Here is a 17,396-nt window from a genome sequence, read left to right on the forward strand (position 1 = left end):
ACTCTTTACGACCCCATGGACGGTAGCCCACCAGGCTCCTTTGTCAATAGGGATTCTCCAGGCCAGAATTCTGGGGTGGGTTGCCATGCCCTTCTCCAAGGGATCTTCCCAACCCATGGGTTTAATCCAGGTCTCCTGCATTGCAGGTGGATTCTTTACCAGCTGAGCTACCAGGGAAACCCTCAAAGCACTTTAGTATCATTCTTGAAGCCTTGCTTTCTCCTGCATACCACATTCACCCCATTAGCAAATCCTGTTGACCTCACCTTTCAAATAATCTGGAATCCAATCACATCTCCACCTTCACCACTACTGTTCTAGTCTGAGCTACCAGCCCTGCCTTCCCCTACCACTAAAATCATCATAGTTTATTTTCAACACATTTTTTTTGTTTGTTTTTTTCTACCTTTTGGTTATACCACCTGGCATGTGGGATCTTAGTTTCCTGACCAGCAATTGACTCCACGACCCCTCCAGTGGAAGCATGGAATCTTAACCACTGGACCACTAGGGAAGTCCATCAACACATTTTAAAAACCTTACTTTGGGTGTTGTAAATTAGACATATTCCCAGGTCCTTCCCATAGCCCACTAGGTCTATACAGTCATGTGACCCTCATCTCTTATCCCCCTGTTACTGACTCCACCAGCAACTCTGCCCTCCCTGTTTCAAGAATAACCTGTGTCCACTCCTGACTCCTGGCTGTCTTGGAATTCTTTGTCTACAAGAGAACAGTGTGACTCATTCTCATCTCTGCTCAGTTGTCAGCATATGAGAGAGGCTTAGTGGGTTGCCATTTTCTTCTCTGGAGGATCTTCCCGACCCAGGGATTAAATCCATGTCTTCTGCCTTGGCAGGTGGGTTCTTTACCACTGAACCAGCAGGGAAGGCCTTTTCCTATCCATTGTGTCTAAAAACGTCACACCTCTCTCTCACTCTCTGTCCTCCCCTTTATTTTTCTTTTCAATGATTATCACCACTCGATATGTGTGTATGTGTGTATTTTACGTGGTATTCAAGTAATGAGATTATTTTCTAGCTTATGTGCAGATTTGCTATAAAACAACCTATGAGAGAGATGGAAGGAGGAAAAGAGGGAGGGTGGAATATTAGTTCTAAATGTGTCTCAGATGTGGGTCCTAATGTCCTATTTTGGCTTTTCTCTAGCCCTCCTTTTTCTGGGATTGACCAAATGATGACCTACAATCTGATTCTCAAAGGCATTGAAAAAATGGATTTTCCCAGAAAGATAACAAGACGACCTGAGGATCTGATTCGAAGGCTTTGCAGGTGAGAATGACTTAAAAATCCTTTGTTCTTAGGGAAAGTGTGAAGGCTTCTTATTTCTGCTGCCATTTTAAAGTTAGATATGTATTTACTTATAGTACTTTTCTATGTAGCTAGATTATATTTAAAGAAAATAATTTCTACTTTGGGCTTCCCAGGTGGATAGTGGTAAAGAATCCGCCTGCCAATGCAGGAGACATAAGAGACACGGGTTTGATCCCTGGGTTGGGAAGATCCCCTGGAGGAGCGCATGGCAACCCACTCCAGTATTCCTGGAGAATCCCATGGACAGAGGAACCTGGCGGTCCATAGGACTGCAAAGAGTCAGATATGACTGAAGTGACTTAGCATGTACCTACATATTTTCTATTTTATGGTCTGTACTAGGAGTTTGAATTTCCTTCATATGATAGAACCACAGTACCTTCTTATAGTTTAAAAGTTATCCAGATTGTTCAGGTTATCTTTGAGAATCATCTTTGTCTGCTGTAGAGAAAAACAAAACCACAAAACTTATTGTAATGGAGGAGTAATTTATAGCCTCCGTTATTTTGAGAGAAAATAAGTGGTGAGGATAAACTGTTGCTGTATGCCCTCTTTCAGCCTTCAGTATTTAAAAAAAAATACTCTGACTTTATTGCAAATTACTGCAGGTCCCTATTTAACATTAAAAGTAATTTGTTGGAGAATGGAAGGCTTCTAGAATTTTGTTTAAACTTAATTTTGTTGCTTTTTTAAAAAACATTTTGAACACTTTTTGTACATACGAACTTTCAAAAGTGCATTAAAATTTAGTAAATTTAGAACATGAAACCTTGCTGCTGATTGCCTGCAGAAATTTCTTCATGTTTCTAAAATTTTAACTCCATTATAAATGATTCTCTAAAGCTTTCCTTGGTCTTCTTAGCAAAATTGGTAAGATACAATAGCATCCCCCTGTCCTTCTAAGCATTTATTCATAGTTCATTTAAAGCACTGGGATATATACCTATCTATATATGAATATCTATATCTAAGTATCTATAGCTATATACTGAAAATGAAAGTCGCTCAGTTACGTCTGACTCTTTTCGACCCCATGGACTATACAGTCCATGGAATTCTCTAGGCCAAAATACTGGAGTGGGTAGCCTTTCCCTTCTCCAGGGGATCTTTCCAACCCAGGGACTGAACCCAGATCTCCTGCCTTGCAGGCAGATTCTTTACCAGCTGAGCCACAAAGGAAGCTCATATATAGCCTATAGCTATACACTGGGATATATAGATACATATATTCATATTTCTGACTGTAATTGGACTGTGGCTCCCCCAGAGAGAGCATATGTTTTCCATCTCCCTGTACACAAATGTGCCTGATTTATACATATTACTGACAAAATGAATGAATGGATAAAGAAAAAGCGTTAAATTTTAGTGTAAAATTCACTCAAGCATAATTATCATAAGCTGACTTGAAATTTTTATTGTAGGCAAAATCCAACAGAAAGACTGGGAAATCTGAAGAATGGAATCAATGACATTAAGAAACACAGGTACATATTTCTCTGCCCAGAAAAATATAGAAATTTTTTAAAAAAATATGGTCATCTTGAAGCTTTTCTCAGTATGCCGCAAAGAGCCCTCCCCACACACTCAGGTTACCCTTTTTGGTGCTTTATTTCTCCTCTGTGCTATACTAGCTGCAGTTACAATGATCAATCTCAATGTGATTTCTCCAGTGCTGGAAATTCCTATCAAGTATGAATGAAGTTACAAAACAAATCACAAAATTACATATTCAGGTTATAGCAACTTAACTTTTTATCTGCTGCTATCTTTATTATTTTCTAATATTACCTTGGATTCTGTAAAGGAATCAAGTTCTAATTTTGGCATTTGATTTGTTGTTAAAGTAGGATATTATCATTGCTATCCATATTCAAGAGAACGGGTCAACTAAACCAACTATTAAATAGCCTTCTAGTTCAGTTTAATTGATATTATATATTAATTTTAAACATAATTTTCCTTTGACTAGCTCTCCATATTTTAAGTCTTATGTTGAACTTTACTTTTTTGGGTAAGGTACATTGATTTCCACAAAACCTCAAACCATGTTTTATCCTTATGTAGTAATCTAATATGCACCTTTTCAGGTCTGTGAATTTCTAAAACTGGCCTTTAAAACCATCAATAACCTCCATAACATAAAATCTCTGATTTGTTTGCATATGTGGAAGTTCAAGCCTTGGAGTTGTTTGTTTGTTTGTTTTTAATCTATGCCTGGCTAAATCCTGCCATCCTCAAGATGTTTGCTTTCACGCTTGATTTACAAATAAAGACTATCACCTCTTGATAGTACAAAAAAAAATTTTTGAGAATTTCATTTTTGAAAACCTTTGAGCATAGTCCTGTGTTCACTTTGAGAGAGGAAAACACCTCTCAATATTTTATTTCTCTCCAGGTGTTTTTACTGAAGAATTAGAGGCAGATCACCACAGGGTGAAAATAAAGGGAGAGATACTGCTGAATAGAAACACTGTCCATTTTTCTGAACAGTACTGGTGCAGTGCAAAAAAAAAAAAAAAAAAATCCCTGGGCTGCCAACCCTGCTCTATCTATTCATGAGCTTTCTTGAAACAAAGCCATGTATTCAACATTGTAAATTCATATTGGGCTCTTCCGTAAGGAGTCAGGATATATCAGGAAGGAGGTGGGGAGCAGGGAAGACGTGGAGACAGACAGACGCATCTGTGGATTTTCAAGACATCAAAATGCTTAGAGTATTTTGCTGTTCTTTATTCTTAGAGCCTTTGGATTGTCTTCAGTGTAAAGTTTATTATTTATCTTAGATTCCAATTTATCTCTCTTCCTACATGCTGTTATCACAGTTTCTTCTCTCATGATAAAAGACACATAAATATACAATTCTTATTGAACAAACAAAAGTCCCGTCAATTAAAGTCCCTCTTCCAATGTATTGTCCTCTTTTGTCTCATTAAAGAAGCGTCTTCATGGTTGCTCTGAGGTAGTTGGAAAATAGAAGTGATATAATTGTTAACAGGTTCCAGTTTTGTCTCTTGCTTCTTATTTACCTGAGGCTCACTTAAATGTAACTGTCAAATTGGAATTTTATGCACATGCAAATTGATGCTAAAAGATTTTCTCACTTTAGTGTGGTAATGAAGAATTTTGAATCTCCTTCCCCATAGGGATTAATTTGCCCATGCTTTTTAACAGACAGGGTGTTCTTTGCCAAGTAGCTGAAGCATCCGTGTGTAGGGCAGAGTTCACTAATAAGATGTACCAAATTTACACAGTGCCTTCTGGTGAGCCCAGGGAGCGTAAACCCATTATTTCATCTTATTTTCATAGTACGTCTTAAGATACAAAGCTGGGGCATGGGGGGCTGAAAAATAGATCTCTCTCTGCTTTCAAATAGGAGTGTTCTAGAACTTTCTATAAGTCTCCAAGTCATATATATCTTCTCTACCCAGGATATTCTTGGATTTTTTCTTTTTTTTTTTTTTTTGAGAAAACATTCTTTCTGGGCTTCCCTGAAGGTCCAGTGGTTAAAACTCCATACTTCCAATGCAGAGAGCACAGGTTCAATCCCTGGTCAGGAAACTAAGGTCCCCACATGCCACACATCGCTGCCTAAATAAATAAATATAACAAAAAAAAATTTCTAAAATTTGATATCAGATTTTCCAACTCCTCTCTAAAGTAAAACCTTTTTTTTTTTTTAGAAAGCCATTTACTTCGATTTTGTATTTAAAAACAATACAGTTAAACATGCTCTATTGTCAAATGTTTGTCCAGTCTGTATTAAATCATCTTTCCTAAAAATAGAGTTCCTCTCTCTCCTGTTTGTGAGTTAACTTATTAACTAGGTACCAGTCATGGCTGTCTGAAAAGTGGGATAATATATTTGTAGGGTACAATTAAATCTTTCCTGCTAGTTCCAGGAGTAATTTGTTTCCAGTCTCATAATGTTACCTTTAATATTTGGAGTCTCTAGAATTTTACTCTCAAGAATAGCGACAAGTCTTCTAAAAATGAAGAAGCAATTTATGTGCAGTTGCTGCTAATATTTCTTTAGTGACTATTTTTCACACACGAGTGCATGCTGGCACTTGGATTACTTAAAATGTGGTTAGTGTCAAAAAGGCCAAGTGTTAAGTGAATAACCACTCATGTTAAGTAAATATTGCCATAAGTCAAATTGTAACAAGTACTCAACAAGAAATGCATAGGCTCTTTGATTCAGTGGAGTAACAGTAATGATTTTTATTAATATTTATGGAGTAGCTTCTGGGTAGAGAGCATTGTAAAATATGTGAAAAGAAATTGTGGCAGACTTTGGTGGTAAAAGAAAAGAATCCACAGAACTGTGTGCCCAGAAATCCCTAAAAATGGAGCCTCAGTCTGTCCAAAGAATCTGATGGGTGGATCAAGCAGAAGACTTCTGCGGTTTTGCAGCAAGGACAGGGGAAGTCATACAGCTAGCAAGGCGGTCTGACTCTCACTCTTTGCTTGAAGACTCGGCAGCTTAGACAAAAACGGCACTTTGGGTGAAGAATGGCATGGCATCTGAAATGGAATGTACTAGAGCCTGCCCTCTGGTTTTAGTACTTTCTCTCTTGCTAAGCTTAGACTTAGGATGGGAGATCCAGTCAAGGAGTGACCCCAAACCAATTCCATGAGTGGGAAGAGATTGAAAAAGGTAGAAAAACATAACTGCAGGTCCAGTTGACAGACAGAAGAATGTGAAGATCTCATAAAATCTCCCAGCCTGCCTTCTCACACCTCCCACCACCCTCCCATTGCACCCCCACTGTGGATATTCTTCACATAGTGGCCATAATTGTCTTGACATACTTAGATCGCATCACTTCCTTCTAACTTTCTAGTGGTTTTCCCCGAAGCATAAAATCTTGATTCCTTTCTATGTTCCACAAGACCCTACAGATCTGGCCTCTGATTGGTTCTCAGACATGATATGTTTTTCTAGTTTTCCCTCCATTCACCACACTTCTGCTCATTTCATCACTTTCTTCCATTTAGAAAGCCATTGACACACATCTATCCATGGCTTCTCCATTCTTTTCATTATGGCTTTAATTCAGATATCAGTTCTTCAGATATCACTCTGGCTAAAAAGCAGTACCTTCCAACCCATGCCAGTCAGCCTCTACAATCCTATTCTCTTATGTCTTCTCTTTATTCTGTATTACTTATTAGTATGTGAAACTAATGTAAGTATTTGTATTGCTTACTTATTTGTTTTCTTGTCACCTCCTACCAAAGTAAAAACATCTTAAAAGCAGGGTCTTTGTTGCTTTTGGTACCTGGGACCAAATTGACTTTCTGTACTTTTTTTTTTAAGCCCTGGACTGGTGCTTTTTCTTTTCTTTTTCTTTGAAGTTTTTATTTTGTATTGGGGTTATAGCTGATCAACAATGATGTGATAGTTTCAGTGAACAGAGAAGGAGCTCAGTCGTACATATTCATGTGCCCATTCTCCCCCAAATCCCCTCCCATCCAGGCTGCCACATAACATTGAGCAGAGTTCCCCGTGTTTTACAGTAGGTCCTTGTTGGTTATCCATTTTACTCTAAGTATATAGCAGTGTGTACATTTTTCTTGGCTAACCAAAGTGACTTCAGTGTCCCAACAGAAAAGATCAGTATTATATAGAACAGTATTAATCCATGTGCTTCATAAGATTCTAAGAGACAGAGTACATTTTTCCTGCCTGAGGCAAGCAAGGTCTCCTCATTTCTGGTGTTGAATCTCCGGCTCACCAAGCCTGATACGTATCCTAAAGACCATATCAGTTCTTTTAGATTAATAATCAGGAAGCAATAAATGAAAGAACTTCATCTGGCCTTCAGCTTCATCCTATTACAGATAATTGTAAGGTACTTTTTCTCTTGGAGCTTTTTAGATACATTTCATCAAGAGCATCACAATATGGCAATGTGATGTTGTAAGACATGATAATTAGAAATCCTATGTAAACATGTCCTCTTGTTGTAGACTCATTAAGTTATTCAGCAGACATTTATTTGAGCCCCTGTTTTGTTCCAAGTGGACTTCCCAGGTGGCCCTAGTGGTAAAGAACCCACCTGCCAATGCAGGAGACATAAGAAATGCAGGTTTGATCCATTGGTTGGGAAGATCCCCTAGAGAAGGAAATGGCAACCCACTCCAGTCTTTTTGCCTGGAGAATGGACAGAGGAGCCAAGCAGGCTGTCATCCACAGGGTTGCAAAAAAAGTCAGACACAACTGAAGCAACTTAGCATGTACTGTTCCAAGTGTTAGTGATGCTTCTTTGGAAAGGAGCTTGCATCCCTGCCATCATAGAGCTTGCGTTCTAGTTGGGGAGAAAGACAATAAAGAAGATATTATGACTACGTAAAGTGTATAGTAGAGATATTGAGAGTGTTAAATACTAAGGAGAGAAAATAGAGACAGGATGGGATGTATGTTGGGGGGGGGGGGGTGCGGGGAATGGGGAAGGTTTGCCGTGTTAGACTGGATGGCCAAAGAAGGCCTCTCTAAGAAATGACCTTTCAGTATCAGAAATATCTGATACTGTTGTGGGAGCAAACCATGTGGAAATCTGGGGAAAGACTCATTCACTTACAGGGGCTTACATTGCAAAGGCCTTGAACTGGGAGCATCCCTAGCTTGTTGGAAGAATGTTGAGGAGACAAAGGAGCAAAACAGAGAGAAAGAGAAAAGTAGGACAGTGGTAAGGTAGGGGAAGGGTGGTGGTTGAAAGGATGATTTTGTAAGTCTATGGGTTATAATAGAGACATGGTGAAGACTTTGCCTTTTACACTGAGTGAAATTGATAGCATTTGGACAGCTGTGAACAAAGGCGTGATATGACCTGACTTAGATTTTCAATGATTGCCTTTGCGGCTGGGTTGTTTCCCATGGACAAAAGTAGAAGGACCTGTGTGCATGCATGCGTGTGCTCAGTTCTGTCCGACTCTTTGTAACCCCATGGACTGTAGCCCTCCAGGCTCTGTCCATGGGATTCTCCAGGCAAGAACACTGGAGGGGATTGCCATTTCCTAGTCCAGGGGATCTTCCTCATCCAGGGATTGAACCAGTATCTTTTGAGTCTCCTGCATTGGCAGGGGGATTCTTTTACCACTGAGTGATCTGGGAAGCCAAGAGGACCTGTTAGGAGGTTATTATAATAATACAGACAAGAAATACTAATGGCTTGGTGCATGCTGGTAGAGTGGAGGTATTGAATATTTGTAGAGTTCTGAATACCAATCTATTCTGAAGGTAATGCTGACTAAATTTGCTCATGAACTGAGACAGGATGTGAGACAAAGGATAACTCCAAAGTCTTTGGTTTGAATAACTGGAAGAGTTGAGACAAATTTATTGAGGAAAATTTGGAGCTTCAATGTGGACCTGATTGTTGCTAGATAACCCATTAGACATTCTTTGTGGTGATAGTGAATGGCAGTTATGGATATCAGCCTATAAAGCAATGGGGTGGGCAGATCTTGAATGGAAATAGAAATTTGAGAGTAATCGGTTTATACATGCTATTTAAAGCCCTAAGACTGAATGAGATTACCTGCGAAGTGAGGGTAGTTGAAAAATGAACAGGTCCAATGACTGAGCTCCAGAGCACACCAACTTCATATGGAAATAGCAGTGGAAAATGAGAAAAAGTGCTCAGGAAGGTAGGAAGAAAGCCAGAACAAGAGCATGTCTCTGGAGCCAAGCAAAGGGAGTGTTTGCATAATTGTGAGTGATGGGTAAGTGTGAGTGATGAGCTGTGGCAAATGCTGCTAACAGGGAGGTTAAAACTGAGAATCTAGGCAATTTCATGGAGTGGAGAGGGTGAAATCTGACTGAAGTGTGCCCAGGACAAAATGGGTAGTGTCGGCTGAAGCAAAACACACAACCTAAAAGTTGCAAGTTAGGCTTTATTCAAAGACCTTACTAAGGACGAGAGCCTGGGTGGTAGCCTCTCAGCTATCTCTGAGAAACTACTCCAGAGAGGTAAGGGAGGAGCTGGGATATATAGGAGTTTTTGCTTAAGAAAATGGCTTCAGTGCAGGCAACATTCATTGTTTACTGGAATAGCAGGCAGCAATTTTTTTGTCTGCAGTCGATAGAGTGATTAGGTTACTCTTTCAAGTTTTCTTCCAATGAGAAGAGAGAACTGGAGTGAGAGTTGGGGAAAAGTTCAGGTGAAGGGAGAGTGCTTTGTAGTTGCAAGAATTTCATTGTTTCCACACTGATCTGAATGCACCAATAGAGAAGATTCAGGAGAGGTGAGATTTTAAGGAGCGTGACATTAGAGAATGTCTACAGGATCAAGTACACAGTAAAGGAGCTGACCTCAACTGGAAGCAAAGGCAGTGCGTTCATGGCACAGGAGAGAAGGGAAATATACAGATGTGGGTACATAGGCAGGTACTGGAGAAGGAAATGGCAACCCACTCCAGTATTCTTGCCTGAAACATCTCATGGACAGAGGAAGCCTGGCAGGCTACAGTCCTTGGGGTCCCAAAGAGTCAGACCTGATTTAGCTCCTGAACTTGCGTGCAGCATGATGCTGGTGAAAAATTATAGGAGTTCCCTTCTCTGCTCCAATTTTCTTCATGATATAGGAAGCCAGGCTATCATCTGGGAATGAGGATGGAGAGGAAGTTCTGGAAGTTTGAAGAGAGAGGACAAAGAATGAATTATGAGTCTAAGAGGGTGTGGCAATGAATGGAAAAACAGGGAGATCTAGACTGACTGCTGGAGACATTAAAGCCCCCCCTCCCCGGAAGGTAGTGGGCATGGATTTAATGTGAGATACACACGTGTGTGCATGTGTGGGGGCACAGTGAGTATTTCTGTCTGATCACTTGTAGCTACACCGTTGCAGGCAGGAAGCAGGCAACAGAATGGGTTGACAGATAACATGACATGCTAATAGTGTATCAGATCAGTAATATTCCTCTGTGCTTTTCTCATTTCTCAGGTGGTTAAATGGTTTTAATTGGGAGGGACTGAAAGCGCGGAATCTTCCATCACCTTTACAAAGAGAGGTATGGTAGCTGATATATTACTCTCTTGATTTTTTTCTAGGTATTTGTTTTTGTAAACAGATTTTAAGTGTGTGATCATGTGTGCACACTCAAGTGTGTATAGTAGATCTTAAAAATTTTAAGTTTTTAAATTTAAGTAAAAATGTCATGCAATTGTGATTCTATGCAAATATGATTGATTCCATTACCTGTTCAATGGACCTTAGCTCAACTCTTAGGAATGCATTATATGTGAATCTAAGTAATGAAGGAGACCAGGTTGGATCCCTGAGTCAGGAAGATCTCCTGGAGAATGGAATGGCTACTCCAATATTCTTGCCTGGAGAATTCCATGAACAGAGGAGGTTGGTGGGCTGTATATTCCATGGAGTCAAAAAGACTCAGACACGATTGAGTGACTAACACTTTCATTTTTAAGTCCCAAGGTCATCAGTGTTGGTCAGGCTGAAAGATGGTTCTAGAAATATAATATGAACCTATATGCAATTTAAAATCTTCCAGTAGCCATATTTAAAAGGATAAAAAGAAATAGGTGAAATTAATTTTAATTATTAAACTACATTAAGGATTATTATTTCAACATGTGAAAATAAAAGTGAAAATCTCTCAGTCGTGTCTGACTCTCTGCGACCCCGTGGACTATACAACCATGGAATTCTCCAGGCTAGAATACTGGAGTGGGTAGCCATTCCTGTATCCAGGGCATCTTCCCAACCCAGGGACTGAACCCAGGTCTCCTGCATTGCAGATGGATTCTTTACCAGCTGAGCCACCAGGGAAGCCCTTACATGTTACATTTCAAATTGTAACCAACACAAGATATTAATGAGATGTTCCTAAATTTTCCAAAAATCTCAAGTGGATTTTCCACTTCTCATTACATCTTAATTCTGACTAGCTACATTTCCAGTGCTCAGTCCCCAAGTGTTGCATTTTGGACAGAAATAATTATTTTTAAAATACTTCTAAAATACAGACAGAAATATTATATCATTCCTTTTTCTCTTTGAATGCCTATCTCCATATTTCCATTAGATTTTCCCTATAAAATTTCATCCTAATATAAAAGATTTTTATGCTGAAAAGCCTTCTATTGCTTATCCTTTAAAGACTTTAAATTTTAATTTTTTAAATTAAAAATTTTTGTGAGTAAAGATTTTGCTGGCAACACAGATATATCTTTTGGATTCAGTTATAATTAATTACATTTTTATAAGATTCAGTATCAAATAACATAAATACATTATAAATTTTAAAGTAATTATTAAACAAAATGCTTTGAAAAGAAATTATTTAGTGCACTTGAGGATAAGTATTATTTATTAAAAAGTGGAACCAGATTCCACATCAATTCTATTTCTCTTAAAAATTATTTTTATATATTGGGTTGGTCAAAAAGTTCATTCAGGTTTTTCCATACCATCTTCTAGAAAAACCCAAAAGAATTTTTGGCCAGTCCAATAGATGAACGTGCTAAGAGTTGTGTTCACATAAATAAGTATATGAGAGTGGAGGGTTTTGTAATAAAAATGTCACTTTGAACACCTGAGTAGTCTCCTTGTCTCTCCCAAAACTCATTATGATGGATTATAAATACTATTTTCAATTATCTACCAGCTGATAATTTAATTAGATACTAATGAAAATTGTTTGAAGACTAAAAATTGGAAACCACTTGATTTACAGAGCAACTGAACACCAGAGTCATTTCATTCTTTCAACAAAGTCATTCAAAACAAATATTTTGAATTTTCCCATTGTTTGAACTTCTGGAACCCTAATATGGGTCAATTAACCATGTAAAATTTCAATTGATGAGAAACATACAAAGTGGAAGAAGGATTCTGACCTTTTAAAAAAAATATTTCCTTTTAAAATATTTTCCAGTTTGAAAAATAAAGACATCATTTTTTCACCTTTTCTTTCAGAAATAACTTCTCAGGCCAGGTAGCTCCTATCAAAGATAATTCTGGGATCCGATCCACTTGTTCTAAAGGGGAGATCTCATGAGGTTGAGAATGTGATTCAAAACTGATAACTGGTCATCTTTTCCTTATGTGTACCTAACAGGTGGCTGCAGTATAAAATCAGTGTTCAGTTACAGAGAGCATTCCCATATGTTCTAGCATGCTTTGTCAACATTATCCTCACCTTTGGTTTCATCTTTTCTCTACTAGCTCAGTGGACCCACAGATCACAGTTACTTTGACAAGTATCCTCCTGAAAGGGGGGTGCCTCCAGATGAGCTGTCAGGCTGGGATAAAGACTTCTGAGAGAAGAAAAGGCAATCACTGCCTACAGCATCAAGAGGACTAGAAGAACTAGCAATCCAACACTGATCATTTCTCTTTGGAGTTTGACACTATCTCTTGGAAGACCATTAGAGAAAAGAAATCCCTACCCATGATCTGGGGGTGGGAGAGAGTGGGTGCAGAGATAGTTCTGAATTATAAGGTCTCATTTAGATGCTGTGAATTATTCATGTGTTCCATTTTTTGCTTTTCTCAAATGTTGAAGGCTGTCTTAGTCCCTTCTTCGAAGTCAGAACTATTTTTGTTAAAGGGACATCATCTTCTCTGCAATCTATTGCTCCATCCTTATCATTCTTGTCTTGTTTAAATCCTAGTAAGGTTTAAAAAATGTCTTGTCCTTGAGCAACTAAGTCATTCAAATAGAAGGAAGAACAAGGGTTAATTTTGGAAAATTTCCCTTTCCCAACAATCTCACGTAAGCATCATGGCATCTTGAAATTATGGTTTGCAGGAAACTTGGTAGTCAATAGAAATTCTTGATTTTCACCTGCATTCAACCTAGAAATAAATTAATATGCTTCTGAAATTAGTCTGGAGAAAGGCAAATTTGAATATTAGTCCTTGGTACCACTTCCTAACATAAATGAGTTAATTCTTCCTTCCAGGTAATTATATTGTATTGGAGAACTTAGAAAAAATAAACAAAGCAAGAAATATTTTTTTTATTTTCCTGTGACCAGCTGTGGTACCTCAGAGACTTTGCAAAAGTCTTGTGAAAGGTGGTTGTAACGTGTGGTTAGTCGATGGGCTTTTGGAAAAGTTTTATCTTACATATTAAATATTTTCACAATCAACTTAGAAAACCTGCAGAAACTATATTGTGAAGGCTTTTCCTTCCCCTTACCTGTGGAGGAGAAAAACTTCCAAGAGATCAAAATGTTGACTCTTTGAAACTCTGAGATATTTTGGCCAGTTCTGTGACTGTTGCTATTAATAAACCAAGAGTATAGAATAAACACAATTAATTTTTAATGAAAATCCCATTGGCAAATATTGATGCAAACCAAAATCACTGTTGCATTAATAATTTTTTAAAAAGATATGTGAGTCATGGGACTATTTATAATTTTAGATATTTAAGGTAGGCCAGTCGCTCAAGAAGTAATGCCCAGTAACAAGGACACCCAACATCAAGTCCCCTCCTGTCTCCTCTCCAAATGATGGGTAGATTTGTTTCAATAGCATTGGATGCAAGTGCCTAAGAACTTCGCTAGTAGAATGTTTTTATATATCAATCATGATTATTCTTCCACCCTCCTTTCCAAATGGATAGGAAGCTGACTTTCCACCTTTTTGATCTAGCAGAGTGAAAATAACATTTCTTCTGCATTAAAAAGTTCCATTAATGAAGCTTCTGTATTATTCAAGCTCCTGGTTATATTTCCGTATGCTGATTTTCTACAGGAAAAGCAACCTCTACCCACACTCCACCCATTATTTTCAGCTTTCGGAGAATCAGTTATCTGCTTTCTGAAGTTTCTTTAAAACAGATGAGTGAGGCCCCACCTAAGAAGGTGCATCCTTAGCAAATTATATTTCCACATTTAGAATCTTTTTGCTGAACCAAAGATTTTTGTTTCCTGGAGTAGTATTTTTAAAGTTGTATTGTACATAGATGAAGCATTTTTAATAGGATCGATGTAACCCGCTTAATGAATTTCTAAGATTTTTTAAAGAGTTTTATTTGCATTTGGTTTGTAAGCACTGTATGTTTTTTCATGTATATATTTTTCAATTACCCACCTATAAATGTAGGAAATTTATGTATTAGGTTAATATTAGAACTGTACAGTTATACTAGCAATGGTATATTCTCAAAGGTGATCAGTAGTTGTAATTCAAAAACAACTTACATATATACAAATAAAAACCAACTTAGAGTACTACAAGTTTACTTTGGCTATGACTGGCCATGTCATTATATAATCTCCACATGCAATTTTGTTGGGTTTTCTTTAGAGTACTTTATAGAGATGAAGAAATGAGGGACCTGACCATAATACAATCGAATTATATTTTGTAGCTGGATGACCTTGGGAAAATGACTTCACTTTTTTTAGTACTAGCTTTCTCACCTGTAGAAAAAGGCACAGTAAAATAATACCTACTTTAGGGGCCTGTTTGGGGGAGTAAGTTGATAGAGAGTCCTTTACCAATTTCAATGAAATAATCAATGCTGCATAGATGGAAAGTACTGTTACTATCTCTGTTAGAATTAAAGGGGCCTTAATAACCATTTAGTCTTGAACTTTGTGTATCATTGGTATCTGTATGCGCAACTGTATCAATTAAATACAATGTCAATCTTTTCTTTTTTTTTTTAACCATGAAGTAAAGATAGTTAAGCTTTAGTGCATATGAAGAGTTAATCCTTACCAAAATGAAGTGCTTATTAAGAGCGCACTGCTCACCTAAGTTTCTAAATTTTAACTTTTTATAAATTAGATATATAGGTATTCTTAGAAAATACGGAAAATTATCCCCCTATACAGATCCTTCATATTCCTAATCATTAAATCATTCCTAATCTGTCTTTTCTGGGTGCAAAGTTGATTTTTCATTCTTGAGCCTCTTCTCTGTGGGGTGGGCTTTTCACAATGGTAATTTCCTATTTTCTCTAAATATTAAAATGTTTGGGGTAAGGAGAATGTTGTGATGAAAAGGAAAAGATTTGGAGTAAAATACTATGGGTTTGAATTCCTGCTCTCCCCAGATATGTGTGACCTTGAATAACAAACCACATATTTATTCATCTATAATTTAGAGGTGGTACATGTAAAGTTTTGGAACATTGGGCCAGAATATCATTACTTGTAGGTCATTGATAATAACCATTTGGAAATAAATATATACATATATATCTTTTGGTATAATAATAAACTCTTATTTTTTATTGCCAAGTATTATCCTAAGAGTATTTACATCATCATTTCATTCACACAAGATTCTAAAATAATCATAAAAACACTGAGTATTACTGCCTTGAAAGCTAAATATTGGCCTCCAACATGCCTTTCATTTTCAATTTAGCTGTGATGGTTTTGCATGGCTTAGTTTCAGTTGCTATAGCAATATAACAAATTCACCCACAACTTCTTAGTTGAGCTTCCCTGGTGGCTTAGATGGTAAAGAATCTGCCTGCAATGTGGGAGCCCTGGGTTCAATCCCTGGATTGGGAAGATCCCCTGGAGAAGGGAATGGCCACCCACTCCAGAATTCTGGTCTGGAGAATTCCATGGACAGAGGAGCCTGGCAGGCTACAGTCCATGGGGTCTCAAAGAGTTGGACACGACTGAGTGACTTCTACTCACTCACTTCTTGGTTGCTTGGATTCTCCTTTGAGATTCTGCAGGTCAGGAATGTGGACAGCACATGACAAAGATGGCTTGTCTCTGCACCACAGTATCTGGGTCATCAGGTGGAAAGATTCAAAGACTGGGGTGACTCAGTGGATGAGAGCTAGAATTTCCTGAAACCTTGTTCACTCATGTATCTGGAGCCCAGGCTGGGACTACTCAAAGACTAGGACTGCTGTCCAGCATGCCTACATGCAATCCTCAACATAGTTTGGATTCCTCACATTATGACATCATTAGAGTAGTCAGACTCCTTCTGTGGGCCTTTGAAAGCAAGTGTTCCAGCCAACATGGAGAAGCAACACTAAACTCTGAGCCAGCGTTGGAGTCACATCACATCACTTCTGTCGTAGTCTATGGTTGGAAATACAAACCCACTCGATTGGTGGGGAGGGAACAGAGGCTCCATTTCTTAATGAGAGTTTCAAAGAATTTGGAAGAAAGTTTTAAAACCACCACAACCCACTGTCTGGCCACAGGCTACTTATATTACTACCTTGTTCAAAATAAATTCATTCCCTCCCAAGAGCCTCCATGAAAAGATCATCTCATGACATCAGACTCAAACTCAAGGTCTGGGATCTTGTCATTTAAGTTCCATTCAGGTGTGGATGAAGACACCTCATCCTTGAATATATTATCTTAGGTCAAAACGCCTGTGACCTAAGTTAACAAGACATCTATTCTCACACTCATAACACTGAATGGTGGGTGAGATAACCAAAGGATAATCACAACAGATCCTGGCATTCCAAGAGCCAGAAAATCAGAGGCACAAAGCCGTCCCTAGAATTCTGAAATTTAGTCTGATGCATGTTACCATTTCACTACTTAGGGCTCAGTTCCACTCCCTGTGAGCTGTTTGCCATAGCTCTTGGTTCCACCTTGTAGAATCTTGGTTTTACCTCTAAGTTACCCTTTTTTTTCCCCTATAAGATATGGCTAGTATTTGCCACTGAGCAGACTTCTTAGCCTGTTTCCTGACTGTACATGTTTGATGGTAGAGATGCTTTTTTCAATTTGTCTCTCTTTACTCCAAGCTGATATATTTTCTTTGAAAACTTGGTGAGTTTCCTATGTATGAATTCATGATCCACTCTACTAGGCAAAAGCTACACTCACAGATTTTTTCTGTGAAGACATTATGGAAAATATGATGCTTAGAAGTTCTATTTTTAAAAAAATAGAGGATGTGTATAGCACATGCTCAAGATATTGAGAAAGCCTTTCACCTATTTGAAAGGCTTGGTAGTCAGCCTCAAAGATGCTTTCCAGGGACCTCCCTGGTGATCCAGTGGGTGAGACTCTGTGCTCTCAATACTGGGGGCCCAGGTTTGATACCTGGTCAGAGAGCTAGATCCCACAACAGCAATTAAC

The 17,396-nt window shown here is 38.2% G+C and overlaps 1 protein-coding gene across 2 annotated transcripts in view; it reads left to right on the forward strand.

Annotated features, from left to right (window-relative positions):
- PRKG2 (protein kinase cGMP-dependent 2) overlaps window positions 1–14,969 on the forward strand; it is a 111,975-nt gene extending 97,006 nt beyond the window's left edge. For both annotated transcript variants that reach the window (XM_070458247.1, XM_020904328.2), the window contains 4 exons: window positions 1,169–1,291; window positions 2,758–2,820; window positions 10,285–10,351; window positions 12,529–14,969. In XM_070458247.1, coding sequence (XP_070314348.1) covers window positions 1,169–1,291; window positions 2,758–2,820; window positions 10,285–10,351; window positions 12,529–12,624 — 349 coding nt within the window. In that variant the 3' untranslated portion in view covers window positions 12,625–14,969. The remainder of the gene's footprint in view (window positions 1–1,168; window positions 1,292–2,757; window positions 2,821–10,284; window positions 10,352–12,528) is intronic.
- The last annotated feature ends 2,427 nt before the right edge of the window (window positions 14,970–17,396 follow it).

The sequence above is a fragment of the Odocoileus virginianus genome, chromosome 29, assembly GCF_023699985.2.
Source record: "Odocoileus virginianus isolate 20LAN1187 ecotype Illinois chromosome 29, Ovbor_1.2, whole genome shotgun sequence".
Lineage (NCBI taxonomy): Eukaryota > Metazoa > Chordata > Mammalia > Artiodactyla > Cervidae > Odocoileus > Odocoileus virginianus.